Genomic DNA, 27,916 nt, shown 5'->3' with positions numbered 1-27,916 from the left:
CTATGCTTTGGTGAAACGCATTCCTTCTGGTTCCATTTTTGGTCACAGGTGGCTTATCTTGGAAGTGCCTGGCACGTTCGTAGGCACTCAAAAACTGGAAGCCAACATTATGAACAACTATACTGTGGTCTAGGTTGGCTTATTTTTAAGTGGCCTGAAAGTTTGTGAAAATAAAGCCTCCTCATTTCAATGTAATAAAGACCTATTGAACGTGGCAGCGTGGCAAAGCACCCAAATTCCAGATGTAATAGACTGAGAACCTCCAAAAGGTCCCAGCATCACTGATACCAAATGCATGTGCCACATGGTACATTGGACAGCCTGCCTAGGACCGGATTACTTTGCCAAAGAAGGACATAGAAGAGACAATGCACGATACATGGGAATCCATAACTGCTGCTGAGAGTGACTGGAAACTAGTATTTAATAAGTCTGGGCAGAGGATTCTCCTGTGACAGAAGTATGCTGACATTAGATCACACAAGTCAAAGTCATTTAGGGGGTGAGGAAATGTTAACACACCCTTATCAACTCCAATTAATAAGGGCAAATGCAACAAAGGAAAGTTTTAGATAAATGTTAGAATATATGTTAGTGGACAGAAAAAAATTACATGCTGAACTATCTATTTTTTATAGGTTAAAATATCTATTTCAAGACCAGTTTTAATATTTTATTTTTCCCAATAAGGACAGAGATCATCTCAATGATTCTGTCCTAACAATAACATCATTTTCTTTGCTCAACTGATATTTAACCACATCTACTGCCAAATGGCAAAACTTTCTATTTTATGTATTTCCCCTTTCATCTGTTCTATGCTGACCAAAATGTAGTGGAAGATCAAGGGCAAAGGAATGCCTGACATGAGAATGATATTAAAGAATTGGACTACCAGTTAAGTAATAGCTTTTTGTAAATAAAACTATAAAGTAGAAAAATACTATTATTTCAATAAAACAAACTGTGTATCATAAAAGAGCTTATTGGTTCATTGAGCCATTCTAACACTTTCCAAAGCATTTACTAATTAAAAAATAGTAATCCTTTTTGTTTTCTTAGTGCCACAGACTGAATGCTTGTGCCCCCCAAATCCGTACGGTGAAAACTAATCCCCTATGTGATGGTTATAAATGATGGGGCCTGTGAGAAGTCAGGTCAAAAGAGTGAAGCTCTCACGGCATTGGGTTAGGGCCTCAACACAGAGACTCCGGAGGGCTCTCCTGCCCTTTCGGCACACACGGACGCAGTAAGTAGACAGTTGTCTAGGACCCAGGAAGCTGACCCTCACAAACACTGAATCTGTCAGCGCCTCGATCTTAAACTTTCGAGTTTAAGATCTGTGAACCTGTGAGAAACAGATTTCTGCTGTTTATAAATCACTTAGTCTACGGTATTCTGTTAGAGCAGCCTGAATAGACTGCGGCAATGTGTCTGCCAAAAGTTAAGGCAGAAGATGCACTAGACGTTCCCAGTGACCTCCCCCATTAAATTTAAGAGTCATTCTATCTCAAGTTTCTGGAAATGTGTTGTAAACAGACGGAAACTGCATGACATGCCCCTTTCCAGTGGCTGGGTGGCACTTGGATATTAGCTCTTGCAATGTGGCTTGAGTCCTTAGGGTCTGCGCCTGGGCCCCCATCCTTCCCCACAGTGGTTTGGTGCCCCGCACAGCCCCACTGGCCACTCTCCTGCCCGGGGCTGCCTGGTGGCTGCTGTGGTCTGGCAACAGGCCTGAGTCACTGCCACTGAACAATACCATTAGACCGCTGAAAGTTTCAATAAAAAGATAGTTCTATACACCAGTCAGTATACAGCACTTCACTATTTTAACAATCAGTACAATTATACTGAACATACATCTGCCTTGCTTGAGAATAGAGACCAATCCACACTTCTCAAATCTCAAAAATAACCTGATCCAGCTTGGGACAGCCGTAAACGTGATTTCGGAGAAAGAGAGGGGCTTTGCAGAAAGTGAGCAGGAGCCAAGTTTTACCTCCTCCTCCTGGCCCAGCTCTTCCCTTAGGCTGTGATGCCTCCGACTCACTTGAAGAAGAATGTTCTGAGCCAGAGCCTGCAGGCTTCCATTCTAAACAGAGCAGGTGGGGTGGGGAACAAAGGTAGGAAATCCAGGAAGCCCACGGACAGGGAGAAAACTGCTGGGGTTCTTTCTCTTTTGTCGGACACTATGTTGACAAGAGAAACCCACGAGCAGGGAACTTGCTAGATAAGGCCCCAAACATCCTGAAGGTTGCCAACACGAGCATCTCTGTTTTTGCTGCCCGTGTCCTGTGTACATTAAGTATCCGACACTTCCAAAAGCAATCCCATACATCTCGCAGACTCCAAAGGTAATGTTGGGGCTGCCATTCCTGCCGTTGCTTACAGGAAAAGCAGTTCCTGCTGCCCTAGATTGGCGGCGCTTTGGGCTGCAGTTGGAGAAATTAAATGTTCAAGGCCTCTGGCGCTTCCAGTTCTATTTGGAAGGGGACACGGACCTGGCATTTGAAAAGCATTCGCTCTCCATTAAACTCACCGAACCTTGACAAACCAGAAGGGCCAAGAATTAGCCTGCCACTGGCCAAGGCTGGGCCTTCCAAAACCGATAACGACAATGAAAACAATAACGCTCTCATTTATAATCTTCAATGCTTAACCCCAACCGACCTCAGGATCTGTAAAGAATCTCAGGAAAACAAGAAAATATCTGAGCAGATTTTCCTTTGTTTTTTTTCCCCCTGCTTTTTGCCTGCAGTTGCCCTCTTGGCCACTGAGCCAAATGTGTGTTTCTGTTCTACCTTCGCTCTTAGTTGGGGGGCATTGACCAAGGTGACACTCAAAGACGGGGGAGGACAAGGAAGAGCAAATGGTCATGAGGTCAGAAGTGTTCTGCTGGCCAAACGCCAAGTCTCTACACTCTAATTCCCTAAACGATCAATGCAGTGTAGTTGACAGCAGACTGGTCCCTTTGGCCTTGAGAGCATCTAAACTCCACTCATTAGCACACACACACAAAAAAAAATTAGCGGAGCGGGGCTTTTCTGGTTTGCTGGACCACGATGGCAGAAGTCGCGGCGTGCAAAGCATCTGCTCTGCTCTGCCAGTGGGTGCTATCCATAGGGTCTCACGATTCTCTGTTGGCAAACAGAAAACAGGGCTGAGCGAGTCTGGAAATCAAGAACAGAACGCCTCACTTCTATTTCCATGCTTTTACTGCACATCAGTGTGACTCACAACAGAGCACAATTCAAATCATGAAGCGCATCCCATTTGTGGACTCCCCATCCTTGAGACTTACAGCACTAAGGACCACCGCCGTCACAGATCTCCGAGTGAATCAACTCGCGCCAGGAAGCTGGCAAGACCACAGAATCAACAGTGAGTGTCAACTATAGGCAGTCGTTGAAGGCAGGCTGGTGAGAAGGTGAGAACTGGTGAGGGCCAACTACCCCTTCACCTTTGTTAAGGCACTTCAGCTTCTCACACTAAACAAGGATGCTCAAGAATTTGCTGAGGGTGAGGTTTACCTATTCCCTCCGTCTTGTGCACTTCCAGATGGGAAACGAAGTAGACGAGAAACAGTCAAAAGCAGATAAGTGAAGGAAAGAAAGTGGGCAATCCACAAAATAATAGAGCTTCCCAGGCCAGGAATCACTTTGGCAAATACTACCTGGGAGACTCCAATTCTTCAGTCGAGGCTGCCAACCATGTGTCCCCATTGCCCACAAATAACACCCTTGGAGTGGAAATCCCAGCTGTATATGTTTTCCTCTCCTACCAGGGTTTCATTTTTTCCAAACTTTTTCTTCCCTACGTGTGGCTGCCCAAACCAACTCATGTGCTTATTGGCATGTTATGAAACATGGAAACAATTAGAAACCACATTCTAGGGCACGGGAATGATTTTCTACAGAATTAATGAACTACGCAGAACTTGAGAGGATTTGGCAAAAAAGATGGAAACTGTGGAACAAAACCCACTAACAGTATCTCATGTCATAGTGCATTTTACAAGGCTTTCAACTGACGGGTGTTTCAGACAGCGATCATATTTTACCCTCAAAATCTCCAGATTTTGGCCTTACATTTTGTTTTGTTTCTTTATGTATCTGAATGAAATTCACAAAATATTCAACGTACACATTTCCTCTTTGGGGCTGAAAACTAAGTGTGTACACCATACCAACAATCTTAGTTAGGGTTGAGACCCTTTCAAGGCCGTATCTGAGAGGGGGTAATCGAATTGGAAAATCGAAGAACTTAAGTTTTCAGAGGGCCAGCTGCAGTCCTAAGTCCTACCTCACCTGTGTAAGACCTTCTCTAGCCCTTCACACCTAAGAACGGTCAGTTCTATAACAAAAGGCCGATTGAGTCTCTATCACCTGCTAAGGAACTTAGCAGCCCTTTGGGTGAGTGAGCTCTTTTCACTCAACAAAGGTCACGGGCATGGCTGCTTTATCCACAGCAGGCCAGAGTGACCGGGTGAGAGCGAGCCTGGGTAGGCAAAACAGAAAGATCGAAAAACCAGGAGATAGGTTTTAAGTAGAGATAATTCCGGAGCACCACCAAATAAATAAGAATGGGGAGGGAGAATGCAAAATAGAACCAGACAGAAACGTTGTATCAAGAATACACAAACTTCACGGACAATTATTACCATATGTAACTCATGTTGATATCATTCACTGTTTTCATATTGTATCCCTTCGAGATACGGCAGCAGTGGAAGTCGTATCCAGAAGAGCCAAGGTCTGTTTGCAGACTGACAAATGAGTTTCTGCACCGGGCTCTCCGTTCTGGAGCTTCTGTCCGGGGGAAAGGCAAGTGCAGCCCCCCGCCCCACTGTTCTCAGGCCCGCTCTCCTCTAGACCATGGACTGCTACACTGGGACAGTGGGCAGGGTGTGCCATGTGCAGGGACTCATGAATTTGGTCAGGATTCACAGTCAGTCACGGAGAAGCAAACTCACTTCATTTGGAAACAAAAAACTGAATTACTTGGAAGACAGCTTTAGGGGAAGCAAAGTTATAATGGTAAAGCCCTGAACTCCTGTCTCTCAAGCCAAACAACAACGATTGAGATGCACCGAGCCACCCTGTCCCATTCCTCCTCTCACTCAATATCCACAAGAACCCCGCCACGGAAGCCAGAAAGGAGAAAAGAGATTTCGAGCGATCCAGTAACTTGCTCATCACTGCACAGCGAGTAACCATTAGAATTGGGATCCAAACCTAGACACTGACGGTGAGACACACCACTTGGAACTACGACATGTAGCTTCCCTTGTCTCTGACGATGACGTCCCCAGAGTGTTGTGTGATATTCCCCTATCCTTTCTTCCCTTCCCTTTCCTTCTCTCTTCCCCATACCAATTCTTCGGTCAACAGGCACTCCTCAATACTTCTAACACTCATACGTGTTTATCTGTATACACACTTTTCCCCCATATAGCAAGGGGATGAATATTATTTCAAGAACCTGAGCCTTAATCAAAATAATGGACTTTTAGGGTTCAGCTCTTAGAGAAGTGATTCATTTGAACTCCGTGGACCACCTCCATTTATGAGGGAGACTACAGGCAATTCCTAACCAAAGCCAAAGCCAGTTCAAATGTCTGCTTTGAAGTTGGCTGCTGGGAATTGGGAATTCACTGAGTCCCCAGGTCAGCCCACATAACCCACAAAGTTCCTAAAGTATGGCGGCTATGTATTTCAGTAACAAGTAACCACTATTTATAACATTGTTTTTATAGCAAAACTCAATCCCAGGTCTTGTTTGAGAATCCGGGAATGCCTTGCCCTTCCCCCGCTGAGACTGGAGGTGAAGGAGCCACTGCCTAGGGGAAAACCTGGGGTGGGGGGATGTGAAGGAGAAAGATGGAAGAACAGGTGGGATCATTTGAAGCACCAGTGCTCCATTAGATCCCCTTGCTGCATTTGGTCATTTATTCTCAAGCATTCCAGACTGGGGAACAAAGGGCTTTGGGGCCTTGAGGGTCAGGGCTCATTTGTGTGGTCAGATTGATAATGGCCGAGACTCCTCGGTGTTGGCTTGTGCAGGTCACCAGAAGTTCGCATCCTGGCTGAATCACCACAGAACAAAGATCACCAGACAGCATTTTAATTGGCCTCCTTTAGGCCATTTAACAAAGAGAAAGCTAACTTGCAAGAGCAGAGAGTAATTAATGAAGGGAGGGAACAGAGGTTCCTTTACTAACTTCCAAATAAGTTCCTCCATCTGAGGCAGGGGAAGGAAGGTAGCCTGCACCATAAAGATAAACTGCAGGTACCGAAATCACAGTGCCTTCCGCCAAGAACCGCTGCTCATTACCATCAGATGTTGCAGTGGCCGTGGGGCCGTCAGAACTAACTTTATTATTAGAAGCAATTAGGGAGAAAGGGGGCAGAATTTCATTTGGTTATTTCAAAACAAGTTTCTGTGCATGATTTAATGAAGGCCTGCAGTGTCAAGATAAAATGTGTGTTTTACTGAAAACAGCTTCTGCAAATGACTGCTTGTTACCAGCCAGCATCTCCAGGCAGAGCGATCCGGGTGGCTTGGATTTACATGCATGCCAAAATGTAACAGTCTAGCTGTCTCGGCTTCGTGGAAGTATGGACTGATGGCTAAGCACATGTGTTCAGGGGTCAGACTGTGTCTTCAATTCCCAACGCTGCCCTGAGTAGCTGAATGACCTTGGGTGACTTTCTGGAATGTTCCAGCCTTAGTTTCCTCAGATGTAAGGTGCAGATCATAGTAGTGTTCATCATACAGGGTTGTTGTAAAATATGAATACACCTAATATATGTTAGACATTGTTATAATTATTAACAGGTGTATTCCAGAACCATTTGGGTGAAGGGGTTGTTTTTAAAGAATTGGCTTGTTACATAGGGATTAACCTAAATACAAATCAATAATAGATCCATTTATCTCTTTTGGAGTTTGCATGTAAAGATGTGTGTTCTCACAGGAATAACAGTTTTTATCTAAATTTCATTTCAGACGATATTTCAATATGCCTATAAAATTCATAGGTTTTAAAAAGATCTGATTGCTTTTTTAGGTTTGCAAAGCCAGTTGTGAACAACATCTTTTTAATTCTCAACCCCTTATCTGTAAGGTAGCAGCTGGGACTTTTCGTATTTTCTGAAGCGTGAGCTTTTCCCTTATAAATCCTCTTGGCAGCTTTCGACTCTTCCCTCAGATACACACCTGGACTAAGAGAAACTGGCACAAATTGAGCTTAGAAGTCCATTTACAAAATCTCAACTGTCACCCAACAGATGGGGGACTTTGGCTTTGGCTTCCTTCTCAATATCCTTTCTGAGCTACTGTGACCACCTTGAAAGGCAACTCACCGGCCATTTCCAACTCTGCCCGGAGTACCCCAGTCTTCTGTGAGGGTGCGTGTCATCTTCAGAGACTCCTTCATTGAAGTCTCAAGGTTAAAGATTGTTTTTCATTAACTGGCTATAATATCTGCATATTTTCCTGGGAATATGGCTTACCCGTTATGTTTTAGTTTTGCAAATCAGCAGCATTTAACTTATGTGCCATGCACTGTAACATTAGACCCATATGATGAATAAAACCCCATTCTTAGACTCTAATAAGCAATGAGTCCATTATTAAAATCTATTCATTTTGGAGAAGGCTAAACTAGCAAAATACCCTCTATACATGTATGTGTTTTCTCAGCCGTGTATTAACCCACATCATTTTTCTGGCTGCACTGACCTAATTTGTGCTAATTTGAATAATTTAAAAAGAGCCAATGTCACAGAATTTGAGACTTCACACTGCAGACTATGAGGAAGAAAAAGTGGAAAATACCAGGAAGTAGATACTCATGAACTCCTCCCCAGAAGTCTGCATGTTGTGATTCAGTATTTTTGAAAATGCCGGTTCTTCTTTGAGTACTGCTTTTGTTTTGTTTCGTGACCCCACACCACCAGAGAAGTCCACTTCTGAAAGACTCAGAAGTGTCGAAGGATGGTTTAATCAGAGCTGCTGATGGCCGTTCACAATGAACGTCTATTGGAAGGTCAGAGCAGAAGGCTAGGTTCTGAACAGAAGAAAAGATGCAATGTAGGGACTGTCTTACCCTGGACCGTTCTTCTAGTTTTGTCATCATGACGACGGTGGCACTCCGCTGCTCCCAAATCATTCTCCAGAAGTCCCCGAATGTTTCTGGGAGAGATCCCTGCGTTGCGATATAGGCATTTTGTTTCCTATAACCATCGATGTAGTTGGCATTCACATAGTCACTTCCTGGGATGCCTGTAAGACAGGAATATTATTCCACTAGGTGATATCACAGGAAGAAATGGCCTGGGACACAGCCTAAGGTACTATTATATTACTGTTCCATGCTAAGCTACAGGAGTGCCAGTGATATTGCAGGATTTGGGTTTGAAGCAAGATTCACAACAGGTCACGCATTGTTGAAGAAATGCAAAGTTCGAGGTCATTTACAAAAGGACAAGGGGGACTACTAAAAAAACCCCACAACTGATTGTCCATAGAATGCCTTTTCTCACATTGTCTTTCTCCACTGCGCCAGCAAAATATAGTTTGCAAAAAAGAATAAGCAATTATCTGGTCACATTCCTCAGTCATCCTGCTCCTCATTCCCAGACAAAAACTAAGTAAGATACTGCCTGAGTGTGGAAGACGTGAGGTGGCGTGCCATGACAGTGAAACGGTCTTCGCAAGTTGTGCCAACAGGTGACTCACTTAACCCTCACAGCAACTTTATGAAGTACGTCCTGTGATGATCTTCCTCTCACAAAAGAGAAAGCTGAGATGCACAGAGGTTGAGAAACTTGCTCAGGCTGGTGGAGCCCGGTTTAATCGCAGGCAGGCAGCCTGCTATGACTTTGTCTGAACTTCTGCAGGGCAGTGCTTCCCATCTGCACCTCACTGGGCTGCGGTGGCACATGGACCTCTGTTTGGATTATGACAGCTGCTTCCTAATTGGTTGCCTCACTTCTACTTTTATCCTTTGGGCTGTTCTCCATCCAGCAGGAAACCACTTTTTAAAAACATTGTTTCAGACACTGTAACATCTCTTCCTCAGACCCAACAATGGCTTCCCCTTCCACTTCAAATAAAACCCAAACTCTCAACAACGGCTACAAAGTTCTGCACTTCTCCAGACTTCTCTTGTCTCACTCACCTTGTAAACTTCTAAATTCTAGATTTGCCTTCAGTTTTGGCAAACGAGGCTCTCCTCCCTCAGTGCCATGGCACATGCTGGGCCACTTCGTCTCCTTCCCATTGTAAAAGGTTCACCCCCATCTCAGAAGGGGTGCCCTTTACACCGGGGACCTCAGAGCTCCCTCAGCAATTCTGTACATTGTGTACTGCAGACTGTAACTATGTTTGTTACCATGTTTACTGCCTGTTCTGACCTCTAAACCATGTCTCTTTTGTTATGTTTGCTATTACTAGTAACAAAAAAGTATTACTGCAGATATTCTGATTGAAAACCTTTAAGAGAAATATAGGCAAGTTCAAGCTTCTCCCAGGGAGAGTGGCCAGAATGATCAAGGAAGTGAAAGCTATTCCATGCAAGAAAGGAATACAAGTATGTAATACAACCTAGCAAAGGAAAATACAGAGCCCCCCATGTGTATCTAAAGAGAGGTTCAAGTTTACTCTGTTGAGACCCAAGTCTCTCAATTCTAAAGGATGCAACTACAGAGATAGAGATTTTATCTCCAATATAATGGAGCATTTTCAAACTGTCAGAATCAGAAAGGGAATCGATTTCCCTGGGAGGTGAGGAGTTGCCAGTTCCTGGGGGAGTATCACCATGACATGGGGTATAGCGTCAGAATGTGTACATGGTCCCTTTGTGGCCCTGGGAAAACCCAGGTCCTGGATTTATGGAAAAAATACTTTCCTTATAAGGAAGCGTATGTTCCCAAGCCAAAATTGTTCTATTTCACTGATTGCTACTTTCAATTACTCTGACTGCTTTTCTGATTCCAGTTGTAAAACTGATCCTCTCAAGAAAAGTAATGAAAGTCAGATGGAAACTACTGTGCTTTGAGAGGAACACATGGATATGGAATACCACCGCCACGAGTGAGAATCCTTTCGAGCAAAAGGCTTTTGCTCAGTTGGTTGTAACATTATTCATCTATTACAGCTACTCTAAAAACAGCTGGGGTTCTGGCTGCACTTTGTTGATAAAGATCCTGTTCCTGCCTGACATCAAATTACTGCAGTTTGAACCAAGTCCTCAGGTTCCAGCCACTGGGAAGCAGCACGTGCGCGTGTCCACGGGATTCGTTTCCGAGCCCACGATAAATCTCCTCCATAACAGGGGAAAAGCCCACTGTCCAAGTTTTGACTTAGCAGCTAGCAGCCGTTAAGAGTTGATAAAAAGGCTTTTGGTTATGGGCCCCACTCAGCCACCAACATACACAAAAGTGCTTCCAAAACTCAAAATGGAGAAATCGGGGTTAATGCCTCCAACAACACACCGCTGGGGCACTGCATCTCCTCCCCATTGTCAAGGACGACAAATGTCTGAACCACGTGTCCGAGGATAAGGCCATGGACATGGGACACACATTTACAACCAGGGAATCCAGCCCATCCAACATCCCACCATTAGGTAATGAATTGTTTTCAGATAAACCGCTCAAGTTTAAATAAGGAATTATCATTTTTAGGGGAAACAGGTTACTACTGAATAATGGTTACTCTTTCTGGGTTAAAAAAAGACAAAAATTCTGCCTGAAAACCACAAGGCACTAGGATTAACTGTATCATGAAATGCTTTCAGAATTTGGGACTTGATATTTTGGGGAGAGAAGAATTAAAAGCAAAAATTCAACACTTGGTAGAGCTAATTATTAAGCTGATGTTTACATCCTGAAAATACTGCTGAGGCCCCTCTTCTATTTTGACACTTTTCTCTAAGGAGACTACACCTGGAAAGAAAGCCTCCTCTGGCAACCCCCACACCCACTCTGGCAAAAAGGCATTTCCGGTAAGTTCTCCGTCCCACGTCACTTTGCGACGTGGAGATGTGAGAAAGGGCTGTGTTCTGGAGAAGCCCTGAGATCTAATGTGTCCTATATTCCTAGAACCCAACCTAACAAGCTGTGTGGAAAGGTGAGTGAGAAAATTTTTTTAGAAAGGGTGGTAGATTGCCATTCTAAAGATATTGGCCCTAGATTGAAAGCTAAAGTTGAAAAGCCGTATGTTTCAAGTCGACGAGACCTTAGTTTTCAATGCAACATATTTTGAAAAAGTTTCGAATGAACTCAGGGCATGGGGAGGGGGTGGGAAGGAAACACAGCGCGCTGGTTTTCCATGTTTTTTTGTGCCATGAAATGCTTACTCCCTAGCTACTGATTGCCAGGTTTCTGCCTGGAGGCTGGATCTACAAAGTTCTTTCACTTGTGGGGAGTGACCTTCTTCAAGTAATGCCTATTTGCTTATCTAATTTTCAGTTCCCTGCCTTATCCAGACAATGATTTGCATCTGCTAATGCAGCACAATCAGAATGCACTACTGATCCAAGAGAAGTGTGTAAGGATTAACCAAATTCCTCCGAGGCGACGATGGATGGGAACCTAACTCAAATGCAGTACTGAAAGAATGTGCCACTACTCTACATGAACAGATTCCTTTCATTTCTTGGCATCAAGGAGACCTCCTTTCAGTACTACAATAATGGTGCTTGTCTTTTGGGGGGTGACGGCAGGGAGGAATCATCAAACAAAGATCATTACAAAAATGGCCACCTTAGTTTGTCACAGGCAGAAATCTTGGGACTGTTGTAGGAACTGCCTCTTGTAGTCAGTCTTAATGTCGTTGTTCAAGAAGAGAAAAAAAAGTTGATCTTTCCTAGAATCCATGGCTTTCTGATATTTATAAAAAATAAATTTAATACATTTCCATGTGCCACTTTATGCATACTCTCCACTTAGCAGTCATGTCTATAGTGTCAAGACCAAAAATTTTCATTGGTCTGCTCTTGTCAGCGAGAAGACCGAGGCTATATTTTGAATTCGTATTATGCCAATGTTCCCCATGCACGTGTTCAAGTGTATTTCATCGGTTAATGGACTCTTCTCTTGTGGTGCTTAAAAATACTACTTACATGCTGCACATGGGGTTTTGTGTTCTGGGCAAACGAAACTTGGGGCTGTGAAAGCAGAGTCTGTATGACCAACAAAGGTTGTGATGAGGTGAGTGTCTGCTAGGGCTGGGCTTCTGCGTTCTCTGTGCGTAACAAGCCACAGCAATGAGCTGTTCAAACAGAATTAGGCCACTCATAGGCTCTCCTTTTATGTGTTGAGAATTGCTAGTTATAGTTTTTAGTGCAAAAATAAGCCTGGGCATGGACCTTGGGATCCACTGTTCTTTAAAGTGCCTGTAAAACACTGAAAACGTTATCATGAGTTCAAAATGCAAGGACAACCCCCTTTTCCTGTATCCAGACATGGGAGGAAAGGAGACGGGCTTCCTGACGTTATGTCTACATGTGTCTGAATATTAATGAAGGGGAGGAGTCCTTGGAAAGAGGAAGCTACTATGTTAAAAATTGTGATGAATAATTACTGAAAAATGCTTTAAAGTCTTGAAAACATGTTGCAATGTTAAAGGATATACTATCTGAGATGTCTTGTCCTGACTGGGTTAAAATAGGGTTTTTTTTGTTTTTTTTTTTAAAGAAAAGGTTTTATTTATATATCGAGAGAGGGGAAGAGAAAGAGAAAGAGACAGAGACAAACATCTTTGGGTTGCCATTCACATACCCTCAGCCCCTCCCTCGCCCCAACTGGGGACCTGGCTAGCAACCTGGGGAGGTGTCCTGACTGGCATTGAACTGGCGACCTTCTGGCTGGTGCTCAATCCACTGAGCCACACCAGCCAGAGAAAATAAGTTCTGTTTGTATTTATCTGAGGACTAATTGAACTCAGTGGGTCAATTAAAACACACACACAACTTGCTTTGCATTTGATTTTTAAGTTAGCAGTTAATGTTTTTGAAAAATAGTTCTTTTGTTGAGGAGTATTTAAAATTGTAAGATTTTTTAAGGCGGCTTTATGCCCCGAGGCTAACTGGGAAAACAGGGTGGAAAACAGCACGTGAACTATTTCACTGATGTGAAATTAAGTATGCATATGGAGAATGTACATCCTCTTGTATTACTCTACGCTGTAGGAAAAGTTGCATGAGCTTTTGAAGCCTTGGGACAGCAGTAGCACTTCCTAAAAATTTAGAGAACTTGACCAGGCCACGGGACTCCAGTCTAGGGCTATTGGCAGTTTGCACTTTGCCGTTTGGGCAGCTGTTCAACGTGTCCAGATCTTTGACTGCTTATCTGCTAAACAAGGCATGTTGGACAAATTGATTCCCTCACGTCCGTTTGAGCTCTAAAATAAGATGTCTCCCTGTGGTATTCTTAACCTTCTTGGGTTTGGAAATCTCTGTGAAGTTATTTTAAGATTGAGAGAGGCTTTGTGTCTCTCAGTTTAGGTAGGAATATCCTGATTCTCTTTCAAGCTGATTTCTATGGCCTCTACCTCTGATGTGCTGAGATTTTTATTATTATTATTTTTTGGTATGACTGGTACTTTAAATTTTGATTAGAACCTAGTGGGGTAAAAAACAAACATTAAAAAACAAGAGGCAGTGGTGGGAGGAGGCTAGTGGGCAGTCTGTTCGGAGAAAGAAGCTGCCTGTGGACTGTGCGGGAGAGAATAAGAGGGCAGCCTTAGAGGGCAGGCAGGATCCCATCCATGGCTCCAGGGGACAAACTGCTACGGTACCATAAGTCCTCACTTGCCTCTGTCCTGAGGTTCTGCAACTTTAAGGGAAATGACGTGTAGCAGAACCAGTTCTATCCCGGGCTAGTTGATGTACACGGGAGTTAAGTTCCTACAGTATCCCACCAACACTCTCACGAGGCAGCGCCGTTTCCCGCCCTGCTCCAAGGAGCCGAGAGGAGCCCTCGGCTGCGGGAGGCCTTTACTCCACCCCAGTGCCGCATCAGACCTCAGGTGCTTTCATTTTCTTTCACTTTTGCACATCCGGAGTAAGTTTTGTGTCAAAAAGAAGTTTTTTTTTGGTAAACCGGTTTACTCCTTGTTGTAAGACAGAAGTACTCAGGTTCCAATACAGCACACAAGCTATGTTTTTTTTTTTTTCCGGAAGCTCCATGATTCTTCTTAATTGGTTCCATTAAATTTTTTTAAAAAATTATTAAAAGCTACCCTTTATTTAGAAAATAATGTGCCCATCTCTACTTCAATACACAAAGCAAAAATAAGTAAATAGACAAAACACTACCTAAGAACCACCGACTGTTGGCTAAGACCTAGATTGGTATTTTTGCCCTCACAATACAGGAAACTATGTTTATTGTACTTAGCGCAGCAAATTAGAGGACAGGAAATAGAAAAAGGCAATCTAATAAAAATTATCACAAGTAAATTTACTGAATTCCAAAGACCACAGGTTCTCTTCCCTTTCCACTGGTGCCATGGCAGCCCCCTGGGCTGTACCAGAACCAGCAGAGTGAAGGGTTTTCTTTGCCACACACCAGGCAAAACAAAGGCATCTCACAAAGCCACAGAGCACCATCTGCCGTGCTACCGCCAGATGTAACCTCAGTTTGGCAAATTACCCTCAGTGTTTCCATAGCACAGAGGGCTACGGTTTCAGAAGCATGCTTTGCTCTGTGGGCACTGTAGCTCATCACCACGGTGACTATTAATGAAGGCATACACAGCTTCCACTGAGTGTGTGAACCCAGCCTCCACCCGTGTCCTCTCCACGGTTCTCTGCACTGCTGAGGAGGCTGGGTTATGACGGTGCCCCTAGGGAAGGATGTGGGCAATGGAGCTGTCCCTGAATGTATTCCCAGATTAGCTACAAGTGTTGGGGACTTATCGGCACCTCTTTTCCTGTTAGGGGGCACTTTGTCATGAGACACACTGGCAGCAATGAGGTAGTCAGAATCCAGCTCCTGATGACAGGAGCTCTGTCTGCAGGAAACTCTCAGAGAGTCTCAGTCTCCTCTTCTACAACCTCATTTGTGAGCAGCATTATCACAATGTCCTCGCCCAACACCTCTGAGAGAACCAAATGAGTCAATACATCTGCAGCTTCTAAAATACCGGGGAATATTAGCTATTCTTAGGATGGATATAATAAACAGCAATGAAATAAGCTTATTCCTTCCTAAATACCCTTCTGATGAAAAGTAATTCCAAATCTAAAAGGCTCCTTTCTAGTTTCTATATTAAAAAAATCAATGAGGAGGACAAAAATAATTATTTTATAACTTTCCACCAATGTACAACCTGGGCGTTTGTTCTAACACCAGAGTCACACTACAGAATATGTAAGTTCCTCTGGAGCCTCAGAGTAATAAAGTGTAGATTTAGTAGTGTAATCGGCATAGGTGTATGATAAAAATTTTAAAAATCCCAATCACCGAACTAAAGACCATGGAGATCAAAAATTCACAGACCTCTCTGATTTACTCTTCAATTAGCTTTCTGAAAACAGGAGTAAGGGAAAAACCAAAGCAACACAACCAGCCATCTCTTCAAAAAATGCCTTTCGTCTTTTCCAGATAAGAAACAGCACAGGTAGAGGCTGAGGTAGGAGCCAGATGAGAGATGCCCACTCCGTGTGCTGCTGGGCCGCATGCAGGGCGGGGAGCCATTTAAACAGCTAATATCAGCCTTTCCACCGGCTGCAAGCACCTTGTGAAATAGTTCCAAGTTTCCAAAGCCTATGCCCAATCTTGCTTTCTATTTAAGACAAGTAAGCCATAAAAATCAGTGCACTACTCCTCGAAGAGAGATGCTTTCATTTATTTTAAATCATTCTGAAATAAAAGGATTAAACTTTGTCATGCTTGTAAACAATTAACTCGAAAACTGAAAGACTTAAGATGTTAAAGAAACTGTACCAAATGATTGATAGTTTGAACAATATGAGAAAAACTAACTCAACCAATTTGGATGAGGATTTTAAAAAAAAAGTTTTATTTTTTTCAGAGGGGGCATATACTCTAACCAATTCCAGTTTGTTAAGTAGAACTTCAAGAGGAAAATATAATAAATGCTGTGCACCCACAAACTACTCACTAGTGCTGAGGCTAATAAGAAAGACTGATAGGTAGGTAGACAGACAGATGGAAGAGAGAGACCCTAGAGGAAGGTAAAGGGACTCACATTTAGTGAGCTGACCTGGGAAGCAGCACATGGCAGCTGTTAGAGGGATTCTTATTGGGGAAAATAATTTAAATTCTTTGATGTTAGAGTTTCGTTATGGGACATTTGGATTCACTACAATATAATGAACTGTTTTTCTGGGCTGGTTTGTTTTGTTTTTACTTATTGAAAAAAATATCAGGTTACTAGACATAGCCTGTAACAAAGAAGACTCTTTGCCTGGGCACCATGTGGAGCTGGAGAGCACGTCCCTGTGGGCTGAGCGCTGTTCTAATGAGCAGGTGGGGGCTCAGCACTGAGCACTCCGCAGAAGAGAGGCTGAGACACAGGGCACCAGCAAACAGGAAAGCAGTGGTACAGGAGAACCTAGGTAGCTTCTTCTCTCTACTTTTGAGAATTAGATTTATCTTCGGGGCAGTGATTCCCTGTGAACCACTTTCTCATTTTAAAGGAGCTAAATTGCCCATCTCACAAATAATCAGGTTGCTGTAACATCATCTATATTATTTACAGTTGGATTTTTTGGAATTGCTCCTATTATGCAAAGCAAGCAGCAGATGATATATTTTGGATTTCCATTTAAAGGAACGCATTCTTCCCCCTGTTGAAATTTGTAATGCTATTGCGGGTCTGGTTTTCATTTATCAAGCACCAATATTTTCTTTTGCTTCACAGAGTACTCCAAATATATGCAGCTTTCTCATTTGGACAGTATTAATTTTTCCATAGATCACATACAAAAAAATTCCATCTGAGGATAAAAGGACCTATTGCTAGTAGCAATAAAATTTATAATACCAACAATGATAACTTTAATAGTTCCCAATTTTTATCAGGCATTTTCTTTGTGCCAAGCATGCCTCTAAATGCTGTCTATGCAGGGATTGATTAAATCATAATAATTCTAGAAGATTGGTAGTAATAATTCTAGAAGATTGGTATTAACCCTATGTCACAGAAGAGGGACCGAAGGCAGAGTAACTTCTCCAAACAACCTCTTCAGAAGCAGGAAGAGCCCAGGACACTTTCCTAGGAAGGAAGTTCTTGAGAAGATTCTGGGCCCTTGCAAGAATGTTCCCATTCTTGGGAACATTAAAGAGATGAAGCCAAAAAATGTGTCTTGAAACTTCAAATAAAAAGCCCCAAACTAGAAAAAGAATAAAACAAACCCCTGTTTTACTCAGCTTCTTTTATGAAGTTAAAAAGCACTAGGACTAAAGAATGCATGTGACATGATGTGGGTTACACTGTCATTTCTAAGTCTCTCAAAGACAAAAAAGCATTTCAACCTGGCGTGGTAGCAGAGACGCACAGCAGCCAGTAGCGCTATTCGAAGTAAACCTCTAGTTTAACTATGTTTGTCTATTTTACCTTGAAAGAGTTAATCTCTTAACGTCTGAGATTTAACATTTTACTATTTGTATTATTAATCTATTGATCTCTGGGTTTGGAATCAACTTTGAGGATTTCACGAATCCCAGAAAGAGTCTTACATACCCTCATTTTGTGAGGAAGTGAGACAAAAGCCACGGTGGGGTCCCTAACCTGCAGAAGGGGCCTCTAAAGGGCCTGCATGTCCGTGAACTCTTTGAAGTTAATGCAGAAAGTGTGTAGGTGTTTTTTTTTCCCAAGCGGGTTTAAAATGTTCATCAGGTTCTCGGAAGGATCCGCTCCCCCAAAGAGCCAATGTTAGGTGTATTAAGCGGCAGGTGCAAGGTGACACAGCTGCTCAAACTAGGACTTAGTTTTTAGTTATCTGCCTTCTTATTCAATTGTCTTTCTAATATGACTTAAGAAAGTAATATTAAACAAAAACCCACCTGAAAGCTACTTATGTATATGTCATTCATTCTTTGGAAAAACTCATTTTCACTAAAGACTAAGACCACAACTGAAGACCACTAGCTGGAAGATTTCTATCATACGTATTTCAAAGCGTATATTTAAAAACTCCTAGGTAGTCTTCCCAGCCAAACAGGCACACTTTTTGGATTATGCGTGGCATGCATTGCATGTACTGGCCCCGCCGTCGTCACTTCAAAAGCAACTGTGGGTCCGTGTGGCCTATTGGAGAGAACAACAGTCTGGGGCCCGACTGATTCACGGATGATTAGAATTAACAACTGAGAAGGTTGGAAATGGGGGGGGGGGCACAGGGGTGGGGTGGGATGGGATGGGATGGGAGTAATAGACAGAAAACTGTACTTGAAAAGTAATTAAATAAAAAAACTGGAAAAAAATAATTTTGGCTCTGTTGCTTACTAGCCATTAACTGGAAAACAGTTACTTGAATTTTCAGTTGAACGGTTTCCTCATTTGTAACACATAATGATAACCAGCTTTTGCGAGTGTTCTGCACACTACAGGTACGTTACATAAAATGTCATGGGACCTGCCACAGAGCTGGCACCCAGACAATTACATCTAGAACTTCTAGTCTCTGCTGTTGAATTAAAAAGTAGTATTTTACATTTTGCTTTATATTTAGATCTGGCCAACAATTTAAAAAATGCCATGTCAATATGGCTTTTAAAGTGAAATGTGAATTACAAGTCTACTAACAGAAATACAGTACGAGCAGCCATGAAGAGTATATTAGGGGGAAAAAAAACTTTTTATCTAAGACTGTAATTGGTACATTAAAACTTTCCTATTCACAAGGCATTACAATAACTAATGTGCCACTAATGGATATGTTTTGGTTTATAAGATGTTGAAGACACATAAAAAGATATTTGAGGTAAGGAGGTCACCGCGGGGGTCAGCTGGGGAGAGTGGTACTTGACCTTCTGCGGCTGTGGAGGCAACTCTGACGCAGCTGAATCACTGACGACTCCCCATATTGTGTCATTGCCTCAGATTAGTTATGCGGTAAAGCAGCAAATGAAATACTAAAATGCAGTAAATTACAGGGCACCATCCACAGGTTAATGCTCTGATAAAATGGATTTTTAGGCTCAAAGTTGAGCCGGGGCACTTGGATCCACCCTAATAAGTTCCTTGTCACAGCCACAGCCCATGACAGCTGGAAAGCAGCTTCAGGGATGCGGGCCGTGGAGGCCCACAGGGGAGGCGGGGCTGGCAAGCACTTTGGGAGCTGCCCACTCTTTCATTAATATTCACTGTGGGGACGAGCTACGGTGCCCACAGAGCAAAGCAAGTGTCAGGGAATCGGAAAAGTGCAACTCTAATCTGAGCTGCGTTATTTATACACTGTGCAACTCAGGACGGGTTTTCCATCTGAGTGTCCACTTCTCATTTCTACTTTAATAAAAGTATACTTTCTGGATGACTTTGGATTCTATGGGATGGGCATAGTGTTGTGTTATTTTATGTACATATAAGTATTAGTTTCTGTGTAGCCTTTATTTGACACATTTATCTACAATTAAATCCCATCACCTCTCTTTTTCAGTGATTACTATTTTCTTGAATATGGAGGGGACCCCCAATGGTAATTGGACTGGTCAAAAATTCAATTGTACTTCCATACTGCTTCATCTATAACTCAGCCATGGTAAGCATTTTGTAATTAGGACTCTTTTGAATTTACTCTGCATTTTCCCAGCACAAATAAAATGAGTGTAATTTGGGATTGTGGCTTGAAGGGTCACTATTTTCAAGGAGTGCAGTAAGCACACTGGTGCCGCACAGAATTCCTGATTTTTAAATATTTTTCCCTGCCATCTCTCAATGGAAGTTGTGTAAACATTTAGTCCTCATAAATGAAGATAAAGACAATAGGAATCATGGTGGCAACATGCCCTTTTCTCTTTAATGTCTCTCAAATAATTCTGCAACGTAGTATGAAGACAGTGGCTAGGACCACTGAGAGAACAACAAGAGTGCACAGAATAAAACCTTCAACTACTGTCTTTTAAGTTATTGTCCTGGGAACTCAAAACAAGCACAGTAAGTTTAAAAATTGTGCATGAAGTCACTTAACATTTTCATACACTTGAAAAATCTGCCTTTGCGTCATTGAAGCTCCCTGTATAGCAGAAGCCTCAGTGAGTGGTTCTGGGGTTCCAGTTGCCAGCATTTTCTCTTTGTGCTTAAGATACAGGATGACTGCTTGGCCCTTCAATACCTGCTAGATAGGGCTTAGGCTAAGATATAATGCTGTTCGTGGTTGTAATCTAGATTAAAGCTCTCTGTGTAGCCTGCAAACTTCAGTTTAATGCTTCTGACCTTTTGCATAACACTTAAAATTGAGAGACTTTTGATTTCTAGGTCAGCTCTAGATTTAGGGTATGTTTGTGGGCACAGAGCTATAAAAAGACAGGTTTTAGTTTGACTCAAATGTTCTGGCTTTTATACTGTAAAAAAGAGCATAGAAATGAAATGTACAGTTTCCAACTCTCATAATAAAGGTACAAAAAGGAATATTCCTGTTTTTTGACATACTTTACTGTACAGATGGTAGAAAATAACAGGTTAAGGTAAACAATAACAAAGTGGGCAAAAGTGCAGGGAGGAGGTGGTGCGGAATGACCGAATTCAGAGGAAGACAATGCTGCGATACAGCAAAGGCAGACGGGCAAGTTCTCCAGTAAAGCCCATGCCAAATGCAGTCTCAATTCACATTCTTTTATTTGGTTTCTATAATTTATCTTGTTTCAATGATGAAAAAGACTTCTCTATTTGTGACTCAGTTTAGTTTCTCATTTACTGTGGCAATGATTTAAGAAGACGGAGACAACAAACTATTTTTCACACTTTAAAATGAGAATTATAGAGATAAAATGTAAACTCTCTATGCTAATTAGTCCAATTACAGTTCTAAACAGGGCTTGAAAGAAGCAATCACCTGTTCAACTCTCCCCTGTTTGAACTAGTACTGGTGAAACTTTGATACACTTCATCGGTTGGTCAAAGCCAAAGGGGGTAGATTGAGTGGGAGGTGTGGGTGGGTGTGGCGGGGGAAAGTGGTGGCCAGAAATGGAGACAATTGTACTTGAACAACAATAAAAAGAATTAAAAAAGAAAAAAAGCTAACTCTTGAATACCCAGTATTGTCAGTTTTCTCGGAAGGGTATTATAATACTTTTCCAACATCAAAAATAAAATCGTGAGAATTGTGTGAAACATATCTGTGCCATGTAACACCATTCCGAGGACAGGGGCTGCAGGTAAGCACTTGCTCACATGCTGAACAATAGTTCTTGTTCCCCCAGACTGGAAATAGTGTGATGACTTACTGGGAAAGCTTTTCAACAGAGCCTCACTCCCAAATTAACTGTGGCACTTAGAAGGCAGGTAGGACTTCGTCAGAGTTGTGAGATAAAGTGATGGTTGGCACCGATTTTGGAAGCAGGGAAAATGGAAAGATACTTGAATAGTTACAGATGGAAACTGTAAGGTTCTAAAAAAGGACCGCGTCTAAAGCTGATATTATTTAGTGTTTTACAAAAATCTGGCGGAGGGTAGGCAGTAAACTTCAGTCTGAAAAGGCCCCAGCACTCTTCTGAGTGCCACTGAGCATGTACATGGTGTGTGGCAGCTGGTGGACCAGGTGAGCTGCTCTGACAGAGGGATGGACGTAAGTGACATTGCAAACTGATTTCTGAGGACAGCAATCCAACGTGCTACCAGGGCCAGAATGCCGGGAGTTCAACACGAGCTCCTAACTGGTTCTGATACACCATGTGAGAGGGACCTTGTACTGGAAAGGGATGAATGGGAAATACTCTCCTCATGAATCCTTAAGAGAAGCTAGGTAATGCTCATCTTTTAGGAGGAATCGTTCCCTCTGGAAGGTAGTTTAACTGTGAGAGAGATGGCCAAGAGGTCCACAAATTAGATGTACCAGACCTTCCAACGTGCTTAATTTGGATCAATCCCCACATCACCAACCACTAACTTTTAGACTGTCCCTAGTGGCAATCCCGGCTTACAAACAACTTTCTTGCTCGTTGTAAAGTAACGGTCCGTGGGCATCTTCTAACAATCACTTTTTTACTCATAACTATCAGCAACCATCAGTAAACAGGGAAACTCAAACTGCTCCCCCTGCAGCAGGCATCCCCAGGTCCCCACCTGCCTGTTAGGAACCTGGCCCAAGTGAAGCTCACTTGAACTCCGCTTCCAGTTTGCCCAGCCCCACCCGTCCTTCTCCAGGCTTCTGGGAAACACATCCCCAGTGTCCTAAAGGACAAAGGTTGGGGACCACTACTGTATAGTGCAGTCCATCAAGTCTTTCATCAAGGGTAGAAGCAAAAAGGTAATGAGGGATGCTTTAATGTCATACGATGGTTGGGGGTCAGGTGGGGAGGGCTACTGTGTGCTTGTGTTTATTTTTATGAGAAATAAAAAGTGAGAAGAAACAATTGCTAAATCTTAAATAACTATTTTCATATATGGCTGATGCCCAGCTCAAACTATATTTTCATGCACATAGTTAAACCCATAAGAACCAAGGTATAAATAAAGTCAGTATTTGCTTACCTTCTATTGCTGACAGAAGAACCCTGGAATGATCGTAGGCGATCACATTGGCATATCTGTTCTTTGGTTTGTTTACTTCCAGATTTGAATGTTCCCATGTGAACTGCTGGCCAGGGTCAATAGACTTGAAAGAAAAACAGCACACACACAAAATCAATACTGAATAACAGTGAATTATAGGCATTTATCACAAGTAGCAAACATGATTTAAAAAGAAAACTCTGAGGCTGCACTTCATCAAGAAGATCTTAGCTGTGAAGCTGAACACTAATATAACCGGAGAAACACGAAATGATTAATTATAGTAAAAAGCAGTTCTAGTCACCAGCATTGATTCAAATGAACAAGAAAATCAATATAGATGTCTGTTAATGTTGAGAAGGCAAGCTTTATTATTATTATTATTATTATTATACTTTTCCATTTGCTTCTCTGTTGCTGGAGTTTACAAGCTACCTTGGCTCAATATTCCTTCCAGTTCTGTGAACATTATTTTACCTTTACTCTCCCCTATTCTTTCCTATCTGGACCTAACCTCATTCTTACATTGACTGGCTTTTCACTGGCTTCACTAGGCATAGGTTTTCCCGTCCTTTCCCTGCAGACTTACATCTTGAAGGCAGCTTAAAACTGTCAGTTTTGCCATGTCCGCCATGACCAGTGCACAAGGAAATCTGTACAGTTCTAAGTTATGAAATACAGTAAAGAAGGGAAGTCTGTTAAATGTAACAATCATCTTAGAGTATGGATTTACAACCTGATGCAGATAGGATCTACCTGCATGTCTATTTCTATTATGTTTTCTAGTTATCTTCAGATATTATGTTTACAAAGTTTGCTTCATTTTATTCTTTACTTTAAACTTATTTGTTCCAATTTTAACGCCTTTCCTTGATGCCTTAGTTCAACCAAAGTTATCCAATAATCTAAAATAAATATTGCAGATATAAGATAATATGTATATTTATAGTTAAAATAAAATCATGAAAGACTGAATCCAGGCTCTGATTATAAAACTCTGGGAAACTTTTAAATTTTCTGTAATGCTATGGAAATCGTATCACCTTTTCTTTGATCATAGGGTACTGACTTTTTTAATACTTATAATTTCATGATATATGGAAATATGAGTTCAGTAAGTACATTAACATGATTTTAAACAATCAAAACCAAGTTTTCAGAAACAACTAATGATAAATCAGGTTTAAGTACAAGTGAAGTTTTTTAAAAAGTAAAGGTACTGTGTTATGTTAATAAAATTTTTAGCAGTAAATTTTGATACTGGGTATTTTTTGTTCTTTTATGTGCATATATAGAACTGGAAATTAAAACATATCTAATGGCCGTTATAATATTAAAGACGTATACATTCTGTGTTAAAGGAATAGAGTTCAGCATGACAATAAAACTCACCAGGGTAAAAAGTCAAGCCTACTAACAGTCACACATAGACTCAGAACATACTGCCATTCTCAGCAGTACAGACTGCAGCCTCTAATTTACTAAGAATTTAAACCCCTTTTCCTTTCTTAGCTCATGTTGATTTACATATAAACTAGTTGATCATTAAACAGTATTTTGCTGATCACATTCAGCAAAATAATTACCGATGCCTTAGAGACTAAAGAATTGTGTAACTAGGGGTCTTTCCAGTTGGTTCTTCCAAGGAACTCATCATCTCCTCCACAGAAGGTACTCTCCAAGTAACCCATGAGCTAAAGGGAGCAGAATAATTCAAGTGTCTGTGCAGAAGCCTTCAGGTCAACCTTGAACTCTCACACAAAATAGCCCCATTCTGGGACCAAGACCTGACTTAAAACACTTCGCACATCAGTCCCAAATACATCATCCCACTGCCACCCCCTAACTCCAGTCCTCCAGTACCTGGTGTCTGAGTGGAGTCTCGCCTCGAAACCCTCATTCCCATCCACCCTTCACACCAAAGTAGTCTTTTTAAAGCACAACCTCAAGCACGTTAGGTCCCTGTTTAAGAACGTCCACTGGCTTTGGGTGACCTGCAGCCTAAATTCTGAAGTCCTCAGCAACAGTCTGACCTATAGATTTTTAGTTACCTTTGCATCTACAAGGATGGCTCAATAAATGGTTTGACACAATATTTTAGATGAATTGAATACATGTTGTTGAGAAAAGTTTATAAAGAGAATCATGGAGTAATTCCTCCATAGGACATGGGAGTTAGACAACAAATCATGGAAACTGCATGGTACAGTGTCCTTACCTCAGCAGTTGAACATTTGTTATCACATGGCATAGTAATAACATGCGTGATCCTGAAATTACAGCTGCCACTGATATCACACTGATATCAGGGCATTAACTACATAGCACGTAAGCTTCTTACACAGTATTTTCTAAACTATTCCAAGAAGCTCCTAAGCTCACTGAAGTACAGTCCACGGGTGGATGATGTAACTCTCTGATGGCCTTCTAACTCAGGCTCTGATCACTCACAGATGTGTAAAGTGCCATAAATTTAATGGCACTGATGAAACGGCATCTGTCAACTCAAAGACACTGTTAACTCAAGTCCATTTCTACTCTTGCTGCGTGTTCTCAGCCACCAGCATAATTTGATACCTCCCTACATCGAAGAGTTTGTGAAAGTTGACATAAGTGGAGCCATTTTAAAATAGAGCCAGGACAGCCATTCCAGGGCAACTGCCTTGTGCATACTGTTTGCTAAACCTTTGGACTAGCTCTGACCAGAACAGTTTTACAAACCAGCGTTTGTTGGTTAGCAGGAAAGCAGACAGACTGATCATAAGGACTCGTGATTACGGACTCTCTGACCCAAGACAGAATTAGTAGCCCATGGTGTAAAGCCCAGAGTGGCTCAGCTCCTTAGTACCAGTAGGAATACTTCCTTTGTTTCCAGTAATTATTCCTTTCCTGGCCTCATAAAAAGCTCTCGCTTTCCTGCTGTAATTGGGACACTTTCTGAGTTTCTGCCTATCTCTATGCCACCTGAATTCTAACCCTTTGATCCCAAATAAATGCTTGTTCCCTCTCATTCAACTTTTTCCTTTTAGGTTAACAGTTTAAAAACCGGTAATGGAAACATAAGTTGTATATCACATATGTTAATATGCTTAAAATATGACCCACGAGAAGATGACCTGTAAGTAACAGGACACTTGCCATCGCAGCCGCTAGGTCATTATGCTTTATATGCGGTACCGAGTTTAATTTTCACAACGGTGTGCGGTAGGTGTCGTTGTGTTCTCTGTTTTGCAGACAGGAAATGAAGTAAATACAGATTCATTTGATGAATCTTACAGCCTTCTCTGTGGCAGACACCGTGCTATTCGGTGGTAATTTGCTCACACATCCAGAATCATACATTTACCCTCAAACCCAGGGCTGTGTGATTTCAAAGCCCAGCTGATGATTAATAGCGGGTAATTACTAAGCCATAATGCTACTTAACTAGTGAAAGGGTCACTGCAAAACGAAGAAGCCCAACATATGAAATACACCTAAACATAACTACCCTTTATTCTCACCAGTCCGAACGACATTCTTCCCCACTGATCACCCTGTGTCATTCTGGGGAGATTACGTAAGAAATCAAATTTTAAAAAATGAGGTTGGCTTCACATGGATGACAGAGCAGATGGGATGCAGCTTACATTTATACTCGTTTTACACGGATCAAACAAACATTGATTAAATAACGCTGACTAGTCTTTGTGCGACACACACTCATCCATCTGTATCTATCCATCTGACTGCACATCTAACAATACACAGCCCAGGTCATTATTTTGGAACCTGTCAGAATGCTGAGAGGAGCAAACTCAGTAAAGAAAAATTAACTACTTGTAGGAAAAGTGTAAGATCTTTTATATTCGGGAAAAAACAACTGGTCAAGGAAAATCATATTTTAACTATGCATGTCAACAAGGCAAAGGTATCATGGATGTGTACAGTTCTTCTCAAAACCCACCCTCTAGGCTTTCCTGAGTGCTGCTGATGACAAAGCTTCTCTGCTTCTTTTTCTCCTTCCCTGAGGGCCTCTTAGGGAAGAACAAGAGGACCAATGTGGACAGAGAGCAACACAGGCCTTGAGTGATAGAGAAGTTGATTTGCACTTCTACATTATATTTCTGGCCAGCCCATGATGACTATGTACTTTCCTATTATAAAGTTAAATGAGGCAAGCCTGATATTATTCAACTTTTTTTTTTGAAATGAGCTCCTTGTTCTTAACAGAGTCGACATCCTTCTGCTGTTAGTATTTGGTTTGCCCAAGCTTGACTTTCAGGTGTCTCTGCTCATCCTTCTGGCTCTGTTTATCCAAACAACTTTTGGAGGATATTCCTTCCTTCCCAGCATTTAATCCAAAGTTCTAGAGTGAAAATCTCTGCCAGGTCTTCATTAGCCTCCACTGACAGAACTTTACAAGTTGGGAGTAAAGTAAACTAGATATTTTTTCAACCAAAAGTTGCTAATAATTGTTTTGCTTAAAAACAAAACAAAACAAAACTAAATGAGCCCTGGCTGGTGTGGCTCAGTGGATTGAGCACCAGCTTGCGAACCAAACAGTTGCTGGTTCAATTCCCTGTCAGGGCACATGCCTGGGTTGTGGGCCAGGTCCCCAGTAGAGGGCATGAGAGAGGCAACCAAACATTGATGTTTCTCTCCCTCCCTCCCCCTCTGTTTAAAAATAAATATTTTTAAAAACCTACATGAAATTTATATATTACATTGTTACAGAATTCATAAACAAGGATGCTATTTGTCAGGTTTACCTTTTCCCAGTTAATTAATGAGAGCCTAGAAAGGCAGGTACTAGATGAAGACCATGGGGCATCCAAAACTTGACCAAGATGCCTATGCCGTAACTGGTTTTCCTACCCACTCACTTGTCTGTTTGGCACACACACCCTCCCCTCTTCCTAAAGCTGTTGACCGAGTCAATCTAATGTTACCAGATCTTCAGCTTAATAGCAATGGCTTTGCCTTACAGAGAAAAAAAAAATGACCAGATAGAAACCACCCCACCATGACTTAGAGAGGGAAAACCTCAAGTAGGCACTTGCCAATGTCAAATACTCTGTATTTATGTAGTCTTTAATGTGACAGTTTGAAAAAAGTTCTATTTTTTTAATCAACTAGAACTTCGTCTTCAAATAGGTAAGTGGAAGAAAAAGCTGCACGCATAACTGAAGGGTTTATAATCTTTCATCACATTCTTGATGAAAATATTTAAAATGTAAATATT

At 41.9% G+C, this 27,916-nt stretch overlaps 1 protein-coding gene across 23 annotated transcripts in view; it reads right to left on the bottom strand.

Annotated features, from left to right (window-relative positions):
* PTPRD (protein tyrosine phosphatase receptor type D) overlaps positions 1 to 27,916 on the bottom strand; it is a 520,593-nt gene that overhangs the window by 63,039 nt on the left and 429,638 nt on the right. For all 23 annotated transcript variants that reach the window (XM_037070904.1, XM_037070905.1, XM_037070912.1 and 20 more), the window contains 2 exons: positions 22,672 to 22,795; positions 8,111 to 8,286 (listed from right to left, as the gene is read on the bottom strand). In XM_037070904.1, the coding sequence (XP_036926799.1) occupies positions 8,111 to 8,286; positions 22,672 to 22,795 (300 nt within the window). The remainder of the gene's footprint in view (positions 1 to 8,110; positions 8,287 to 22,671; positions 22,796 to 27,916) is intronic.

This window comes from Sturnira hondurensis, unplaced genomic scaffold, assembly GCF_014824575.4.
Source record: "Sturnira hondurensis isolate 20B ecotype Veracruz unplaced genomic scaffold, ASM1482457v3 Scaffold0019144, whole genome shotgun sequence".
Classification (NCBI taxonomy): domain Eukaryota; kingdom Metazoa; phylum Chordata; class Mammalia; order Chiroptera; family Phyllostomidae; genus Sturnira; species Sturnira hondurensis.
The sequence above is the reverse complement of the archived record's forward strand: the minus strand, read 5'-3'. Positions and strand labels throughout refer to the sequence as shown.